The sequence below is a fragment of the Cyprinodon variegatus genome, unplaced genomic scaffold, assembly GCF_000732505.1.
Source record: "Cyprinodon variegatus isolate N-32 unplaced genomic scaffold, C_variegatus-1.0 Scaffold2249, whole genome shotgun sequence".
Taxonomy (NCBI): Eukaryota; Metazoa; Chordata; class Actinopteri; order Cyprinodontiformes; family Cyprinodontidae; genus Cyprinodon; species Cyprinodon variegatus.
In genome coordinates, this window is record NW_015152702.1 from 19,171 (window position 1) to 37,214 (window position 18,044).

The 18,044-nt window shown below is 37.8% G+C and overlaps 2 protein-coding genes across 2 annotated transcripts; both read right to left on the reverse strand.

Annotated features, from left to right (window-relative positions):
• Positions 1–577: 577 nt before the first annotated feature.
• LOC107080721 (heat shock 70 kDa protein 12A-like) lies at positions 578–3,193 on the reverse strand. Its single transcript, XM_015368926.1, has 4 exons — positions 2,903–3,193; positions 2,114–2,338; positions 1,830–2,045; positions 578–1,789 (listed from the first exon to the last, which is right to left on the reverse strand). The coding sequence occupies exons 1-4, from the start codon at positions 3,179–3,181 to the stop codon at positions 740–742; spliced, it is 1,770 nt and encodes a 589-aa protein (XP_015224412.1). The 5' UTR covers positions 3,182–3,193; the 3' UTR covers positions 578–739.
• A 4,387-nt stretch (positions 3,194–7,580) lies between these two features.
• LOC107080722 (heat shock 70 kDa protein 12A-like) lies at positions 7,581–8,915 on the reverse strand. The gene is made up of 2 exons (XM_015368927.1): positions 8,900–8,915; positions 7,581–8,325 (listed from the first exon to the last, which is right to left on the reverse strand). The coding sequence occupies exons 1-2, from the start codon at positions 8,913–8,915 to the stop codon at positions 7,679–7,681; spliced, it is 663 nt and encodes a 220-aa protein (XP_015224413.1). The 3' UTR covers positions 7,581–7,678.
• Positions 8,916–18,044: the final 9,129 nt, after the last annotated feature.

The window sequence follows — 18,044 nt, forward strand, 5'->3', positions numbered from 1 at the left end:
TAGGACTGTGTGTCATAAACAGTATATAACAGCTGAAATAATATCTGATTAAATAAGATATTCCCCTCTAAAAAACATAAAGCAGTGCAGATAAAAACAGAGTAGCTAATGTATATGTAAAATAACATTTACACAATCAAATCAATACAACTGGGCAAAAGATAAAAGGAGTAAAACATTTTTAAAAAGATGTGTTTAGATGTGCTTAACAACTTAATTGTCAGTTTGGTTCCAGCAGAAGTTAACCTGTGGAGGATCTGCAGCACAGGGTGCGCTGCAAAGGTCACCTTGACAGGTCATCAGTTAATCTTGGAGAAAAATTAGATAAAAACACTCATCCACATGCATAGATATGAACAGACTAACAGGTAGCCCCTATGGGAATCAATGACTAATAAAACCTGGTAGCCAACAATAAACTAAGAAATGGAGATTCACTGGTTTGACAAACCAATCTTCCAAAAGGAGAAATAATCCAAAGACAGTTTTCCAAACATTAAAATGATGGTTTATTAATACATTGCAGCAAACAAGAGACAAAGTTATAATCAAAGTAACTCAATATAATGTTCTCCAATAAAACCTCATTTTATAAAAGTGAAAAAACAAACATCTGAACTTGAAGGCAAACCAATTCCAGATATTTATCATTATAAGCTATGACTATATGGCCTGTAATATAAAACAGCCTTCGAAATGTGTCTTCATTTTACCTTCATTGGGACAGAAAGAAACTTTATTAGGTCTTGAAGTTGAATTTAACTGTATGTTCCTCTCCAGTTGTCATATCGGTCCCTGTAGCTGTTATCTCTGTAGAGCCAAACTTCACCTTCAGTTTAACTTTACGTTCTCTGCTGCTGTTAAGATCAGAGAGTTCAACTATAAATGAACCCACTTCTTCTACCCCCCAATCATCTACATATTGTGGATCTTTTCTTTCAGTCATAAACAATCGAACACTCATCCCCGTCTGATTAGAATCTACTGCCCTCAGTACATGCTCTCTGGTTTCATCCCAGCCCAAATCTTCACCTTCATGCACCAGTATTTTAAAAATGTCCTTACACCAATCGTTTCCACCTGCTGTATGTTTCTTCTCTAGTTTATGTGTAGACTCATCAAATCTTTTTAACACGGCTACCCCATAAGTAAAACGGCTTTTCCGAGACGTCACCATCTTTGGGTTTCTTCCAAACTCTATAGCTCCTCTCAGGATCACTTCCTGGGGTCTAAAAGGACACAGGATTTTATAATCTTCTCCAAACTCTTCATTAATGTGCTGACGGAGTATCTGGCTCTCTGCATAACCTCCCACTAACAGGATGTAATCAAAGCTGAGATCTTTGTTTAATATTTCTCTTAGCCTCATACTGATGCCCAGCAGACTCTCATCAAAGAAAGACCTCAGTTTCTCTCTGGAGATTCTGATGGATCCATCACACCAGAAAACTCCATCCACTGATTCAAAGAATCTTTCAATGTCTTTCTTTTTCCGGGCCAGTTTTATCAGATTATATGGACACCTGATCTGAATCTCACCATCTACCCGTTTGACAAAGGTAAAATCATAGAGTATCTTTTGAACCTCACTCTGATAATTTTCTTCATATTCCTCCCAGACTCCATCACAGAATATTTCCCTCAGGAACTCTTTGAACTTTCTGTCCACAGTCTGTCCTCCCAGGTTGTTTCCAGAGGCCTTGTGCAGCTCCTTCAGAGCTCCTTCTTTAAGGATTCTGTGAACGGTGATGTCGATGGTTCCTCCTGAAATGCACAGAGTTTGATAAAGCTTTCAAATCATTGCAGATCACCTCTTAGTCTTCCTCATTAATAATGTCACAGCTTTTTACTACAGACGGCATCAGACAGTTACCTCCACAGTCAACAACAATATACTGAGTTCCTGGAGTCTGATCCAGAGAGTCTCTGCTCTGGTTCTGTGTGATGAAACCATTTGATGGAAGCTTCTTAGACCAGACTGAAGCTACTTCTGGTTCCAGTGCGATCACCAGTTTATCTTTAGTTTCTTCTGTTACAATACCTGCCTGGAAGATGATTATAAGGTAAAAACATTTCATATCAGAGCTTCTTTACTTTCTGTGAAACATGTTACCTGTATAGCAGCTTTTCTCATGAACTGTTTTGCTGACTCATCCCAGATGGCAGGAACAGTCAGGACCCAGATGAAGTCAGAGGCAGAGAACTCCATACCTCCTGTATTTGATCTGATGGTTTTTAGAGCATCGTCCTTCAGAAATCTCAGGGATTCAGAGAAAACCTTCAGAGCCGTAATTTCCTTATTGTTTGCTGCTTTAATCTTAAGATCCTTGGTAATCTCCTAAAATATAGAAATTATATGAAAAATCTTTATAAACATGCATGTAACTGTTTGACTTTCCACATTGTTGAAAACATAAAAATGTGTGTTGTAATATTCCTAAAAGTTGTTTTTAGAAGCTTTTTAGCTTTAACCCGAACACTAACACTCTAACAGGAACAAACTCACTGCTTTCATTTCCTGGTTTGTTAGAAAGGATTTTCCATGGATAATTTTTCTCATTTTATTACATCTATAAACAAATGTTGGTTATACTCTGGGAAATATTCTCTGACAATAGAGCATTTCAACAGCTTACATCAGTTCTGTTCTGTTTATAGCAGCAAGTAATAAAATATTTACATATTATGTTTCTCAATATTTGATTCAAAATGCTATAAGCTTCTTCCCTATCTGGTGTAGAATATCATACTAAATGAACAAAATAAAATGTTTATCATCCTTTTAAGTCACATTAATGGACAGTGCCTCGTAGCAAACATCTGTTGGGATAGATTCCACCTCTGTTACCCTGAAAGTGAAAAGTTTTCAGAAAACATTAATAATGAATAAATCTTTACTCACTTTGCCATAGAGGTCCATCTTAAAATCTTCAAAGAAATAATAATTCTTTGCCTCTTGTTTTTTTATTTTGAAATATGCTGATTTGGCTTCATAACCAAACTTCATAAATGTTTGATCTGGATCAAACAGGATGCAGGTTGGAGTCTTTGGGGTGTCTGCTCCCTCTTCTGCTCCCCATCTCTTTATAAAGGGTTCACTTTCTTCCTCTCTGCGTGTGACAGTGAAGGCAAATCCACTGGATGCAGTACCAAAGTCTATAGCGATAACAAAGTTATTCATTGTAGAAACTTGCTCTGCAGGATAAAAGCAAGAATAGCAGTGGAAGCAGAAACAGCAGAGTTTCTATCTGTTGGCTCCGCCCCCAGTGCTGCTGTTTATCTGCTCAGACAGGAAAGGCTGGTTTTATCGGTACATTACAGAGATTACAGTAAAGATTGTAAAAATAGATTCACATTTTCAGATTCATTTTTGACATTTGTTTTTAAATAAGTCATAGAAATTTGTATAAATATCACTTGTGAACTATCACTAAAAACTGTTTTGTTGATGACACATCATTAAAGTTCAGTGTTGATTGAGAACAAAACTCTTAGTGTTTGTAGAGGTTTAATGTTACACTACGTTCCGCCTGTCTGTTCCACAGAGGCTGCTAACGTCTTGCTGTTGCTTGTTGTGTTGTTTCCTGTGTTGTGAAATTTAATATTTATCCCCAAGAGATCCTGATACTATAGAAAATATATTTTTTGAACTATTCTCTGTTAGTAATTTGGACTTTATCAAATCTGACATTAGTGGCTTACAGGTACAAATTACTATCATGTTATTTGTTTAGATCATCATTAGCCGCTGCTAATGGCAAATCTTATATATTCTATATGTTCTTTATATATATTAAAAATCTAAAAATATTACATTAGTAATGCTACATTCACACTGCACGTGATTGAAGCAACAGAAGAAGCTGGTTTACATGTAAAGTCTATGGTTGACAGCATGTCTAGAGCAGCAGGAGCAGCAGGAGCAGTGCCTCATGAGCTTCTGAGAATCTGAGGCGCTTCAGCTGCAGCTGCTGGAGTTGGAAGAATTGAACTTTATCTGCTGGACGCGCCGCATCAACCAATGAGAGAAGCTGATCTGGGAGCTGGCAGGGAGTCAGACGCAGCACTGCTGATGCAGAGCGCTATGATCACTCCTCTGAAACAGTTTATTAACGCCTAAATTAACTTCAAATGTAGAAACCTGCCGGCAGAATATGTTGGCTTTTATTATCCTGCTGCCTGCAGTTTGTAGCACAGACCTGAAAAACGCTAACATCTACTTCCAGCCGCCACCAACAGGAGGGGAAAACCCTGGAGAGGCGAGCGGGCCTGAGGCAGCTGCTGCTGGGGATTCCCAGTGACAGCGCAGCGCCGGTATGTGGGGGTCTGAGCGGCTCCCACAGAGAAATAATCTTTGAAGGCAGGATGGTAATCTGGATGAACTGACTGCACAGACCATGTTTTCAGGAGGACTTTCTCACTTCAACATAGATTCTAACTACTTTTTACCCGCTCATATATGGAGGGGTCTCAATTTTCAGAAATACAGAAGGGATTCATACCTGCGCAGGAGAAGATTCCCTCAGTTATTTCAAGAAATTTACAAGATTCACCTCTGTCTGGTCTCTGCTTTTGAGTCCTCAAAAACCTCCACTCAACTCTTGACATCAAGTAGGTATATCAAAAAATTGGGTATATCAAAAAATCACTTACAGTCAGAGAAATTGGACTCCTGTAGGAACATGCGGTAAGAGGAAAAGCTGCTACAAACCCAACTACAAAATAGCTCCTTAAATGATTAAAAAGAACCTTCAATTATGTTCTAGAATCAGGGAATGTACCAGAATCATGGTCAGAGGCTGTCATTTCTGTCTGGCACAAGGAAGGAAAAGACCCCACTTAGTGTGGAAGTTATCATCCTGTTAGTTTATTGTGTAATGACTTAAAGATATTAAGTATAATGGCAAGTAGAATCTAAAAAAGGTATACAAAAATTTATAAAACCGGATCAAACAGGTTTTATATCTGGGCGACAGGGCTCTAACATCAGAAAGCTCTAAATCTCATGTCATGTGTCAGATTAAGTAAAAATACGAATATGTTTTTAAGTTTAGATGCTCAAAAAGCATTTGACAGCGTAAAATGGAAATATTTTTATTATGTCTATTCCGTGTTTGGATTTAATCCAAAGTTTATAGATTGGATTAAACTGGTCTATAAGGATCCCAAGTCTAGAATAAATAACAGACAATGCTCTGAATTCTTCTACCTGAAAAGAGGAGTAAGACAAGGGGATTGCTTAAACCTGCTACTTTTTACATCAAGTATAGAACCCTTAGCTGAATATATTAGACAAGATGGAAATATCAAAGGAATCAGAGATGAGGGAGACGTTAAAAATCTCCCTGTTTGCTGATGATTTTCTTCTATACATAAGGGAACCCGAAACAACACTGCCAATTCTAAATGACATTTTAAAGGAATATGGGATTATTTCAGGTTACAGATGAATAATGAATCAAAATCAACTGCTATGGTTGTTTCAGGGAACTGTTCATTAAAAAAGCTTAAATTCAAATGGACAACATATTCAGATATTTGGGCATTATTCTAACACCAAAACCATCTGATCTCTTTAAAGCAAATTTTACTAAGATCATAAGTGAAATCAGAAAAGATTTGACACGGTGGGATATACTTCCTCTCACATTAAGTGGACGAATAGAAGTGGTAAGGATGAATGTTCTGCCACGTTTATTGTTTCTGTTTCAATCCCTGCCTATCCTTCTTCCGAAAAACATGTTTACAAATCTTGACAAAATGATATTAAAATTTATATGGAGAAACAGAAAAACAAGAATAAGGTACACATTAATGCAAAGGCCAAAAGAAAAAGAACGTTTACACCTACCCAATATTAAGAAATATTATTGGGCATCACATTTAAAAGTAATAAAAATATAGTTAGATAATAACGAAGAAACAGGATGGAGGGAAATGGAACAAAACTCATGCCTGAAGACACCCCCCGAATCGTTGCCATTTGTAAGAAAGAATATTCAAAATAAATCAAAAATTGCAAATGAATGGGTTAAAGCAACATTAAAAATATGGGCAATTGTTAAAAGAAAGTTAAATATGTTAAGTTTAATTTGTAGAGCTACTAAAATAGCATCAAATCCAGACTTTAAACCCTCAATGGAAGGGGGATTTGAAAAGTGGCAAGAAAAGGGCTTGGTTTATATCAGACAACTTTTACAAAATGAACATATGAAATATTTTCAACAGCTAAAAAATGAATTTCATTTGACTACAAAAGATTTTTATAAATTTCTACAAATTAGAGATTACTTGACCAAACATAAAGATTGGGAATATATTCTGAAGAAACCAAATTGTTTAGAGGAGACCTTAATGACGAACTTTAACACTACTAAAAATGTTATTTCAAAGTTATGTAAAGCCCTGCAGAGAGAAGTAGATGATAATCAGGATATAAAACAGAAATGGGAGAAAGAAGGAAATATAATAATATCAAAAGAAAGGTGGGAGGAATCCTTCATGGTACGACATACAATGTTGAGTAATGTTTCATGGTAAGAGTTTGAATGGAAATCAAAAATGCAATTCTTTATTGTACCAAGTGTCTCATCGAATACAGTAAAATGTCAGACAAGTGTTGGAGGGGCTGTGGCCAGAAAGAAGACTTCAAACATATATTCTGGGATTGTCTCAAAATTAAAGAATATTGGAATGATGTAGAGAAAAAGATTAAAACTATTTGTAAAGAAAAATTTAACCTAGATTTACAAACATTCCTGCTGAGCATTTTACCCAGTACATTGTTAAAGCCACAACCCCCGACCGACCTTTGGTGGGAAAGAGTACAGGAAGTGATGGGAATGGAAAAAATAACAGCAAAATTACAGTTTGAAGATAAATTGCTTTAAGAGACAACCCTAACCCTAACCTTTACTTATGGAGATAGAAAAACCTTCACTGCTCTGGAACTTTAACTGTAATAATTTTTATCTTTGGAATGGAAAAGAATACAGAACGTGATGGATTAACATATTAAATTGTTCTCTCTAAACTTTAGAATTTTTTTTTTTCTTAATTAAGTATTTGTATTTGTCTTGGCTTTTGTAATTTGTTTTGTTTGTATTTATAAATCAACACCTAACCCTAGCCCTAACCCTTTGGGAAAGGAAAATGTAAACAATTTCTGAAATTCTGTAAAGAAATGGTCTATGCCTTTACCAAATAAAAAAACAACAAAAAATCACTTACAAATAAATATTTCAAACCTGTTTTATTTATGTCTGTAGAAAAAAACCTTCAAATCTTAACATGTCACATCAAGTTCAACAAGAAGTTAAATAATCAGTTATTCAGGTTTACAGAGTTTACTTAGACATAATAAAAGGTTTGACCAACAAAGGCAAATACATCAGGATAATTGTTTCTAAGAATATAACTTTTGTTATAAATGAGAAAGTCTTAATAATCTGTAGCAGGTCTCCAGTGTAAAATAGAAAGTGGACAGATTGAATTATTTGGATCTTCAGTGACACCAGGTCATTAAGTCTGAAAGATTAGTTCGTTCATGAAGAGGTGAAAAAAAAAGTTCTCTTCCCATCCTTTAGAATAAAAATAGAAAAATGCCTTTATTGCCCCACTATGGGAATATTGTGGATTTTACCCAGAATGTAAAAGATGTTCCCTGATTTTTCATTCTTTAAAATTTCTCAGATAAACATTTTAACCAAGCTGGGCCTTTTTTCTTAGACTCCACCCACTGGGGGTTTCTCCCCAGCTCTACAGCTCCTTTCAGGACAGCTTCCTGGGGTCTGAGAGGAACCATGACTTTATACTGATGTCCAAACTGATCAATGATGTGCTGATGTATTATCTGGCTCTCAGCCAACCCCCCCACTAACACAATAGACCCAATGCTATGATGTCTGGTAAATATTTCTCTGAGGCTCTCAGTGATGCCCTGCAGAGTCTCAGCAAAGAAAGACATCAGTTTCTCTCTGGTGATTCTGATGGTTCCTTCATCCCAGGAAGCTCCTTCTACTGATTCAAAGAACATTTCAATGTCTTTCTTTTTCTCGGCCAGGTCTACTAGGCTAGTTGGACATGTGATCGGATTCTCATCATCTACCTGTTTTAAACAGGTAAAATCATTTAGCATCATTTGAACCTCACTCTGATATTTTTCTTCAAATTCCTCCCAGACTCCGTCACAGAATATTTCTCCCAGGAATTGTTTAAATTTATTGAGCACATTTTTTCCCCCTTTTTCATTTCCAGGGAACTCAAACAGCTTCTGCAGGACTCCTCCTTCCAGGACTTCATGAGCAGTGAAGTTAATCGTTTCATCTGTTAACAAACAGCAAGAGAATAAAAGGGATTCATGAATTCATTTAAGTAAAACATTTCAGTATCTAATAGGGAAAAACATCAAAATACATGTAATTTTGTGTGTCCTTTGTTCAGCTTTGTCTTTCTTTTATTCAATGATAACTTTAGACACTGCATCTGGAAAATATTCACAGCGCTGAACTTTATGTCACACAGTTTATGTTTAAGCATTATTCAAAGTTGTGTTCAGTTAATCTCTTTCTTTAAAATCATACTAATCATACTAATACCCAATTAAGGCCATGTGGAAAAATATTTTTGAGATTGTCAAAAATTATAAAAATAGGAAACCAGTAAATCACATTTAGATACTTAATCCTTGTTTGGCTGCAGTTACAGCCTTTGATGTTTATCAGTATGATTCCAAGAGCTCAGCTCTCCTATGTTTATGTAGTTTTACTAATCCTTGTTTGACATACTTCTCTATCAGTTTGGCTACGTAGCCATTTTCAGGTCTGAACTCTGGCTTGGCCTCTTCAGGACCTGAGAGGTTATAAAGCCTCTGATATCTTGACCATGTGCTTTTGGTCACAGTCCTGCTGAAACATGATCCCTCCAGTCTGACATCAAGAGCAGCTCTGGAACTGCTGTTCATCCAGTCTGTCTCTGAACATTGCTGCATTCATCTTTCCTATGGTTTCCCTCTAGTCTTCAGTCCCTGCAGCTCCTCATAGCATCATACTGCCACCACCATGCTTCACAGTAGTCTATGAAGGCATTTCTTCCAAACATTGCATCTGATATATACACCAAACATTTCAATGTTCGTTTCATCAGAGTAGAGTAGAGAATTTTTTCCTGGTAAACCCCTGACAGGCTCCCCTGATCCTTTTGTCTGTTAATTCTACCATATATGCCTGATTTGTGGATTGCTGGAGATACTTGTGTCCTTCTGGAAAGTTTTCCACTCCCCACAGAGGAAAGCTGGAGCTCTGACAGAGTGACGATCAAACCGATGGTCACTGCATTGACAAAGGTTCCTTTCTCCTGATCATTTTAATCGGTCGGATAGATAGGAAGAACCCTGCTGGTTCCAAACGTCTATTTACCAACAATGAAAACCACTGAGAACATTGGAACGTTCAAAGCAGTAGAAATGTTTGTGTTGGTTTCATGCTTTTTGTTTGAACTCTGACCTGTTCTGTCAACCGTAGGACCTTATATAGAAAAGTGTAAGTGTTTCCAAATCACCTCTAATCAGCAGCGAACTTTCATTTAAACTGTAGAAACATCTGAGGGATGATCAGTGGACAGAGCTCCATGCTGAGCTGTTTCCACTGCACATGTTTACCTAAAGGTGACTTCTTGGTTTTCTATTGTTTTTAATAAATCTGGAAACATCCCACAAAATATTTTCATTATGGGGAATTTATTTTTAGAGTTTGAAGGAAGTAATTCGGTTTAATAGAATTTGCTATTAAGTTGTGATATAAACTGTAAAGTGGTGTTAAGATGTTGGATACAATGTGTATAAATATTTTTAATATTTATACACAAAGTTTTTTTTCTTTTAAATGTTTGCTTTTTTTTTTTTTTTTAGATATTTATAATGAAATATCTTAATTATGAGCAAAGCTGAACCAAAGTCAACATCATTGTTTTTGTTCACAAACAAATAAAGCAGGTTTTGACTGTTTGAATAAAAGTGTACCACATTTACCTCCACAGTCGACAACAACATATCTTTTCATATTTGTTTGTCCCTTCAGCAGGTTTGCAGTTTCTTCTGGTTCCATCTCAAGGTTTACTGTCGCCTGACTTCTGGATGGGTCTGTAAAAAAACAAAGAATCTAAAGCGACAGGCTTGTTATCTGAAATATGCTCCCTGCTGGAGGTAACATCTCCTTCTATTGCTGCTTCCACAGCAACACCACCAGTTTGCAACATAAGCTCTTTGCACATTGCTCAAAGGTTTAAGGTAAGAACATCAAAAACAGCTTTTGGATAGGATTTTACCCAACAATGAAATCAGTCACTCTCCCAAATAATTAAAAACAAATAGTGGGAGTACCTGCGCTAACATAGTGAGATGTTTGGAAGGTTTTTAATATTTTTCGCTACTATCGACAAAAACATATATTCCCAGTTTTGTTGTTTGATTTTTTGGAAATATGCCATAATGTTATAAAAATTTTATATTTTTGTAAGAATTTGTAATCAGAAATTGTTTAGTATGATATGATTTATTATATTTTATGATATTTTTTATATTTTATTATATAAAAAATTAAGACAAATAATTAATTTCACTACTGGGCTGCAAAATATTTATCTCACTAAAGCAGAAGAGATTCCTGCCAATGACAACATAGCAGTTGATAACTACTCAATCCACTGCTCAGGTAGACAGACTTCTATTTTTTGTGCCTCATATATGGATCTAGAAATTCCCCCTGGAAAATTCTTAATCAGTTTTACCTGGAACACCTGCTGACGTGCCTCTTAAGCTTCAACCAATCAACGACGGACCGTACCCTCTCCGAAGCCAATCAATTCTTAAGATGCTCTTCATTAAGACAAAGGCCATGATTCCCCATTCAATGCATCAGCCAAACTTTGACCCACCTCCATCCCATCTCCTCCCTCACTCTTATAACCCTTCCCCACTGGCAGAAAAACCTGTTAAAACACGCTAACAATGGGCTAACAAACTTCAAAGGTCAAACGACTCTGCAAGCATTTACCCTCTAATTACAGTGGAAAAGAGGCTATAGAGTATTCTTAGACCCTCTCATCCTCTGATTTATTCCAACACCACTCTCTGGCCCCAAGGTGAAGTCTACTCTAATCCTCTTCCTAAGTTATTCATACAAACTTAAGAAAACTAATATCAACATGTCTTCTACAGCTCTCCAAGCACCAAATAACTTATTTCATTCATATAAATATTATATTTCTAAGCACCTTTTTTCTCTGTGTGTGTTTGCAAACTCAAACTGTAACCCACTAATTAGTGAATTTTTTTTTTTTCCCTTCTGCTTACCTGTTGCAGTATTTTCTTTTCCTACCCACCCCCGCCCCAGCAAAATCTAAAGAGATTGGCCTGTATGCTAATTCAATTAAATTCAAAAATATTTAAAAAAATATTAATTCCAAAGGTAAATGAAATGTTGCAGTAACTTATATGTTATTTTTATTAACAGTTGTTGTAGGTATTGAAAGCAGCAGTCAGGAAGGTTATTCTGTAGCAGTCTGACTTTCTCAAACCTTCCAAGAAGATCCCAAAACAACACCTGAAGCATTGCAGACTTTGATCATAAATACAGGATCAGAGTTTTAGCTGCTAACCGCTGTTTTGGCCATTTTATTCTTTTTAAAATGATTTTTTTTTTTTATGTTATTCCAGTTTAATCACTGATACCCTACTGAACAAAACAAATCAGTGAACATAATATACAGCTGTAGACCTTGCAATTGTCACAGCAAACATTGATCAAAATTTCAATGTGAACATAACAGACTTTAAAAGTAATCCAAGCATTACCTCCACTGCTGAGATCCGCAGGTCTTATTTCTGCAGATTGATCCTGTGAGTCTCTGCTGTGGCGCCCCTTGATGAACCTATCAGGAGGAAGCTTCAAACACCAGGCCAAAGCTGCTTCTGAGTCCAAAGCAAATGTCAGTTTGCTTTTTGTTCCTTCAGTTACAAGACCAGCCTAGAAGAAGAGAAATGAAGAGTTTCATTCTTATGAACATTTCAGAACAACTCTGCTCTGTGAAAGCTTTATTTTACCTGCATTGCAGAATCTTTTAAAAACTGTCTAGCTTTATGACCCCAGCTGGCAGGAACATTCAGCACCCAGGTGAAGTCAGAGACTTCAATCTCTCCCACTGTGGTATGGGCATTGATGGTGTCCAGAGCATCGTCCTTCAGATATCTTAGAACTTCTGTAAACACCTTCAAGGCCTTCATTGACTTCCCATCGGCTGCTTTAGCTGTCTGATTCCCGGGATTCTGGGTATACATATATTTAATATGTTAGACTGGTTTCACACACAGATTAGGTTGTCCGCTTTAAATAAGACTACAACCTAAATACACTTTATGAAGATCATCAGAGTCAGTTAAGCTGTTGTTGCTACAATCACTTAGGTCTGTTATGTTCTTTGTACATCATAAGTTCATAACAGAACCAAAACCATGACAGTATTAGTATTGGTGGTACTGGCCCTGTATTTACTAGGTATCAGATCGATACCAAAATGTGTAGTATTTCACATATCTATTGCAAATCCTGCACTGGCTTAGATAAATAATTCTAACTAACAAATAAAAATTCCTACACCAACGACTAGACCTTATTAAACACAGAACTTAATACAAGAAATACTGTCAGGAGCTCGGAACTTAGGACCCAATATTCAAGCAGACAGAACAGGGTGATTTCAGAACAAATGTTTATGAGAATGTGAACGTGCAGCTGGTTGTCAGCTGGGGCGGATTTACTGGATACTCTGTAGAGATAGAAACTAAGGTAAGTGACTTATAATCCTAGACGGGCCATGACTATGAGCATAAGTCACTAATCTGATTCTGAGTTACATTTGGCCCCTGAGCAAGGAACTGAACCCAAAAGGGAGGTTTTTCCACAGCTTGCAGTGGGAGCCACCCCCATAGTTCCAAGTTATCAGCAGAGCAGGCAGATAAGTAGGAGCCAGCTGACACGGAGTATCTGTGGGGGGAAATCCAAAGCTGGAGTCATAGCAGAACCTGGTTACTGGACTAGAAGATCAGAGAACCAAGGAGGTACTGGAGGAGAACACAAGCCATGGTTAGGAGACAGGTCCAAGTTCAGTCGAATCTGGCAGATCAAGCTAGCAGTGTCAGAAGGCTCAGAAAATACGACCCAGAATTCAGGTGAGATAGAGAGAGGTATATTCAAAAAATAGTTTATAAATTAAGCGTGCGGCTGCTCGTCTGCTGCGTAGGGCTCACTGGAAACTCCGCAGGAGTAGAGGCTTAGGTCAGTGACTTCAAAACTCAAACTATGGATAATAGTGTTGTCCCGAGCAGCTGAAATCCTTTGCTTTTTACGGAGCCGGCACCAGAGATCCAGGAGAGAAGAGGAGCAGCGTCCTTCAGCAATCCGAGAATATATGGGAACTGAAAGATCCAAAAGGGTCATCCAAACCGTGGTCAGAAGACAGGTCCAGGGTCGACACCAGGCGGAATCCAGGTAACAGTCCAGAACAAACAGAACAGGTAAATAAAGCAAACTGCGGATCGAAAATTCAGAAAGTCTGCAGAAAACAGACAGGAACTGGCAGAACCAAACAAAGGGAAGACTAGTTAGTCGTGCTAGAAAAATTAAATAATCTGGCACCAAAGGCTGGAGCCCAGAGGCTCAAATAGCAGCAGCATGTAAGGAGAGGGTGGAGAAGAGTAGAGCAACAAGAAAAAAATCCCCTCTCTAGCCTTACCCTCTGACCATAACCACCATACGGATGGTAAGGATTTTCCTCACCTCTGAAATCCGTCCTTCCATTTTTAAAACTGCAATAATCACTCCCAAGCTGAAAAAACATGGGTCAAATCCATGAAAAAATAACCTCTGCAACATTTTCTACCTGAATTAGCAGCTGCCTCTCAGATTCACTCTCATCTAATGCTACGTTCAGACCACAAGCAGCAGGAGCAGCTAAAATGCTCGCACTGTCCGATGTAAAACCCCAGGTTCAAGATTTAGCATGTGCTAAAATAACTCCGCATTCTTTGCTATCACAATCTGATGAAAATGATTTCAAATATATTCCAAATGCTTTGTGGTCAACAGGAAGAATTGATGTAGGGCTGTTGACAACTGTAGATTCAGTTAAAATAGTTCCTAAATCACAATACAGACCAAGGATAAAACAATATCTGCTAAAATGTGAAGCAAAGGAAAGTAAAAATCCAGTTATTAAATTTTAGCGGGTGCAGAAACAAGTCTGTTTGGGCCATGTTATTTCAGAAGAAGGTTAAAAGCTACAACAAGAGTGAAAAACTGTAAGCCAGTAACTAAAGAACAAATGTCTTTTTATAATTGTGCAATTACTGCAGGGCTTAGATTCCACATTATGAGAAAAAAAACTCAGCTTTTCTTAAGTTTTTTTTTAATGACAAACCAATAGCAATGTCAGAGACAATCTAATGGACCCCAGAAGCAGAACAGCAATTCACAAAGCTGAAAGTAGAACTTTTTTCAGCAACTGTCTTTGTTGGGATCTGGAGTTTTGCCCACCTTCCTCCAGCAGATGGCGCCCTGGATCTCCCTGAGCTGAAGCCACCGCCACACCTGCGGCTGATCAGCTCATCAGGAGGAGCAGCATTTAAGCAGCGTCAGAACCTCTCTTCAGTGCCAGAGTGTTGCGTAGTTATGGTTAGCGAACCTGAGCCAACCAGCCTGCCTGATTCTCTGTCCCCCAGAAAATCTGATCTGACTCTAATCAGTTTTCTGTCTTCTCTCTGGAAGAGTCCCTCTGAAACCAGCCTGCCTGCCTGCTCTCAGTATCAGACCTGAAGAACCTTCTACTGAACCTGCATCCAGAGGCTTCTAGGAAGAAGCTCTGTGCCCCTTGAGTCTGAAGTAGAGAACTGACACTGCCAAGCCATTTGACCACAGATCAAACTCCAGACCAACTCGGTTCTCCCTCTCAACCAAGCCAGTCTGAAAACTCAGAACCAGGTACTGAATCTAACCTCACCGTCAAACTCCAAGTCCCTGTCCTTTTGTCTAACATAACTATCCGCCTCTGCAGATCTCCGTGTGTGACCAGTCCTCAGGCCTGTAACCTCGTTCCAGTTACTTCTGTGTTTCCTGACTTTAACTCTGAACAAACCATCTTCCTGTACAGCATCCAAAATAAACTGTTAAAACTTTACCTGTTTCCTGGTGGTGTTCTGCATGTGGGTTAGACACCTGAGCCCGGACATGACAGTCTTAGCACTCTAAAATTATCAAAAACCGTTCATCCAAACAGTTGACGGTAAAGCAAGTTATATGACCTCTGTGTTGTTACAGTCTCATGGTGATAGGCTCAAACCTGTAGTCTCCTACTCTTAAGGGTTAAAGGGGACCCGTGGAAACAGTAGCTCCCTCATATTCTTATTTTTTTTTTATTATATTGTGTAGTTGGATGTGTGTATATATATATATATATATATATATATATATATATATATAAAACAGTAACTTGAGAGTGTAACAAAAGTTATTCCCCTCTGGGACTATTAAAGTATTTTTGATTCTGATTGAAAGCAGCAGCTATTTTGAGCCAGGAGTTTATTATGTCTCCACAGGAGGGATATTGAGTATAGTACAACAAGTATTTAATCCAACTGCAGCATTCAATAACTACTTAAAAAATGTTTGCAGAGCATGTCTCACATTTTGCGAAGAACATGTAATCTGTCCAGAACTCCTTTTGTTTCCCCACAGGAAGGCCTGAAGCCCAGAGACCGAGTGCTGATTAAAATCATCAAGGGGAAAATTGGGCAGCTCCAAGGTGTGAAGGACCCTACATTGTTCAACTAGCAACTCCAACCGCTGTGAAGATCCAGGAGAGAGACACTTGGATCCACCAGAGTCATTGTAAACTGATTAAAGATTTTCCTCAGCAGGAAGCCCAGTTACCTTCACAGGAACCCCACGACTAAGGTAGGGATCTGTGGTGAAGCCCAGCTACAAAGGGGTTAACACTAAAAGTCCCGGAGATACGAGAATTTTCGTCAGTCTCCAATCCCCCTACAGTACTTATCAACTCATGACTTCCTTGTCAGATGTAAATGCCCCATTAGCGCTGTGGCTGGAGAACAAATCCACCCCCTTCAGTTTCGGTTTCAGCTAAAGTATCTCTCTTTGAGTGTTTTACCTGAGAGCAGGGGGGAAAAAATCATATTTGTAATTAGATATAACTAGGTCTATGTCATCAGTGTCACCAACACCGCAATGATTTCAGCGCAGCGATCAGACAGCAACTGATCTGTACAATGAAAATAGCTGCATGAGCTGGAACGCTGTAGAAAGCAACAATATTTATACAATAATGACCGTTGTTTATTTGGGGGGAAATATAACTCAGGCGATCTCTCCTCCGCTGCAGACATCCAGCCAGCATCGTGAGACTGCAGTAAAGTTGGCAAAAATATTCACAGATTCGGCTTTTCTGGATTAAGGCAGACAGTGAGCTACAACCATCCTAAAAACGAGTCTCCTATCTCCTATGGGAGAATTTCATTGGAACCTATGGAGAGCACACTGCTCCAAGAATACTCCGTCTGCAAGTCGCAAAATAATCAGAGAGAAATATTCAAAAGCATCACCAAGGACAGGTGGATTATTATCACATTCATTGGATTAGAAAATAATACTTTTCTGAGGAATTTCCAAAAGCCTAGATGACAAATGGAACCTCTATTCTATTATTAGAATAAGTATAAAATGAGCAATGGCTACACTATAGATCATTGTACTGCCTTCAAACTTGTAGGGTAAACAGATAACTTCATCTGGATCATACTACAACTCTTACTTTGGGAAGATAGGCCAAACTGATTGTTGGAGATTTTGTCTTTGTTATTATAAGCATATAATAGCCAATAATTACACTATAGATCATTGTAGTGCCTCCCAACATAGATAACCTCATCTAGTTCACACTACAACTCTTACTTTGTTCTATTTTTCATTGTTATTATAAGCATATAAAAGCCAACAATTACTTATGACTTAGAGACAGATTTATTTTGTCATTTAGCATACACAAGTGTAAGCAAAAAGAAATTTCGTTTAGAACAGCTCTAGACAATTTCATATTTTAAAGTGTAGCTTTGAAAACAGTAATTAATACATTAAAAAAATGGTTATATAAACATCTGACTGTATATTTACAGTTCTAACATTCTTTTTTCTTACTTTGGGAAGATAGGCCAAACTGTATTTTTGGAGATTTATTCATTGTTATTCTAAGCATATAATAGCCAATAATTACACTGTAGATCATTGTAGTGCCACAAAACTTATAGCACACATAGATAACCTCATCTAGATCATACTACAACTCTTACTTTGGGAAAATGTGTTAAACTCTATTTTCTTTTTTGATTTTTTTCATTGTTATTCTAAGCAGGCCAGGTGTGCAATCTCTGCAACAGGAACCACAGCACTGAGCGTTGTGTTCGCTGCACAAAGTATACCTGTCACACATGCAGGAAGGACTCACCCTGGGTTTGTAGAAACTGCTAAATGGGACAATTGTAGCTTCATATGTAGAGCTTTTCTTTGGGTGAAATAAATGTTACTCCAGTACTGAAATCAGACTGTTTGTCATTTTCTAAGCTGAGATGTTGAATAACATCAAAAGGCGAGACAAGACAAGATACAATTATTCTCTATGTTTCTTTCACATAGTGAGCTTTGCAATATAAATGAGTCTGTTGGTGAATGGACAATACAAATAGGCTCTGCCTTGCCTTGATGGAAAAGCTGGTTATGACCTGTTCTCAGCTCAGGAACTAGGACCCGTATGATATCTGGTTGTTCAATAGGTTTGCATAAATAAAAGATTTAGATCTGACTTATCCAGATATTCCTGCAAAAAGGTCTGATGTTGCAGGGGAAGGTGATGAAAAGTGTTTGGAGCATGCTCTGGTTCTGATGCCAGTTTGTTTCAGCCTTTATCCAGTCTCATGTAGAAGG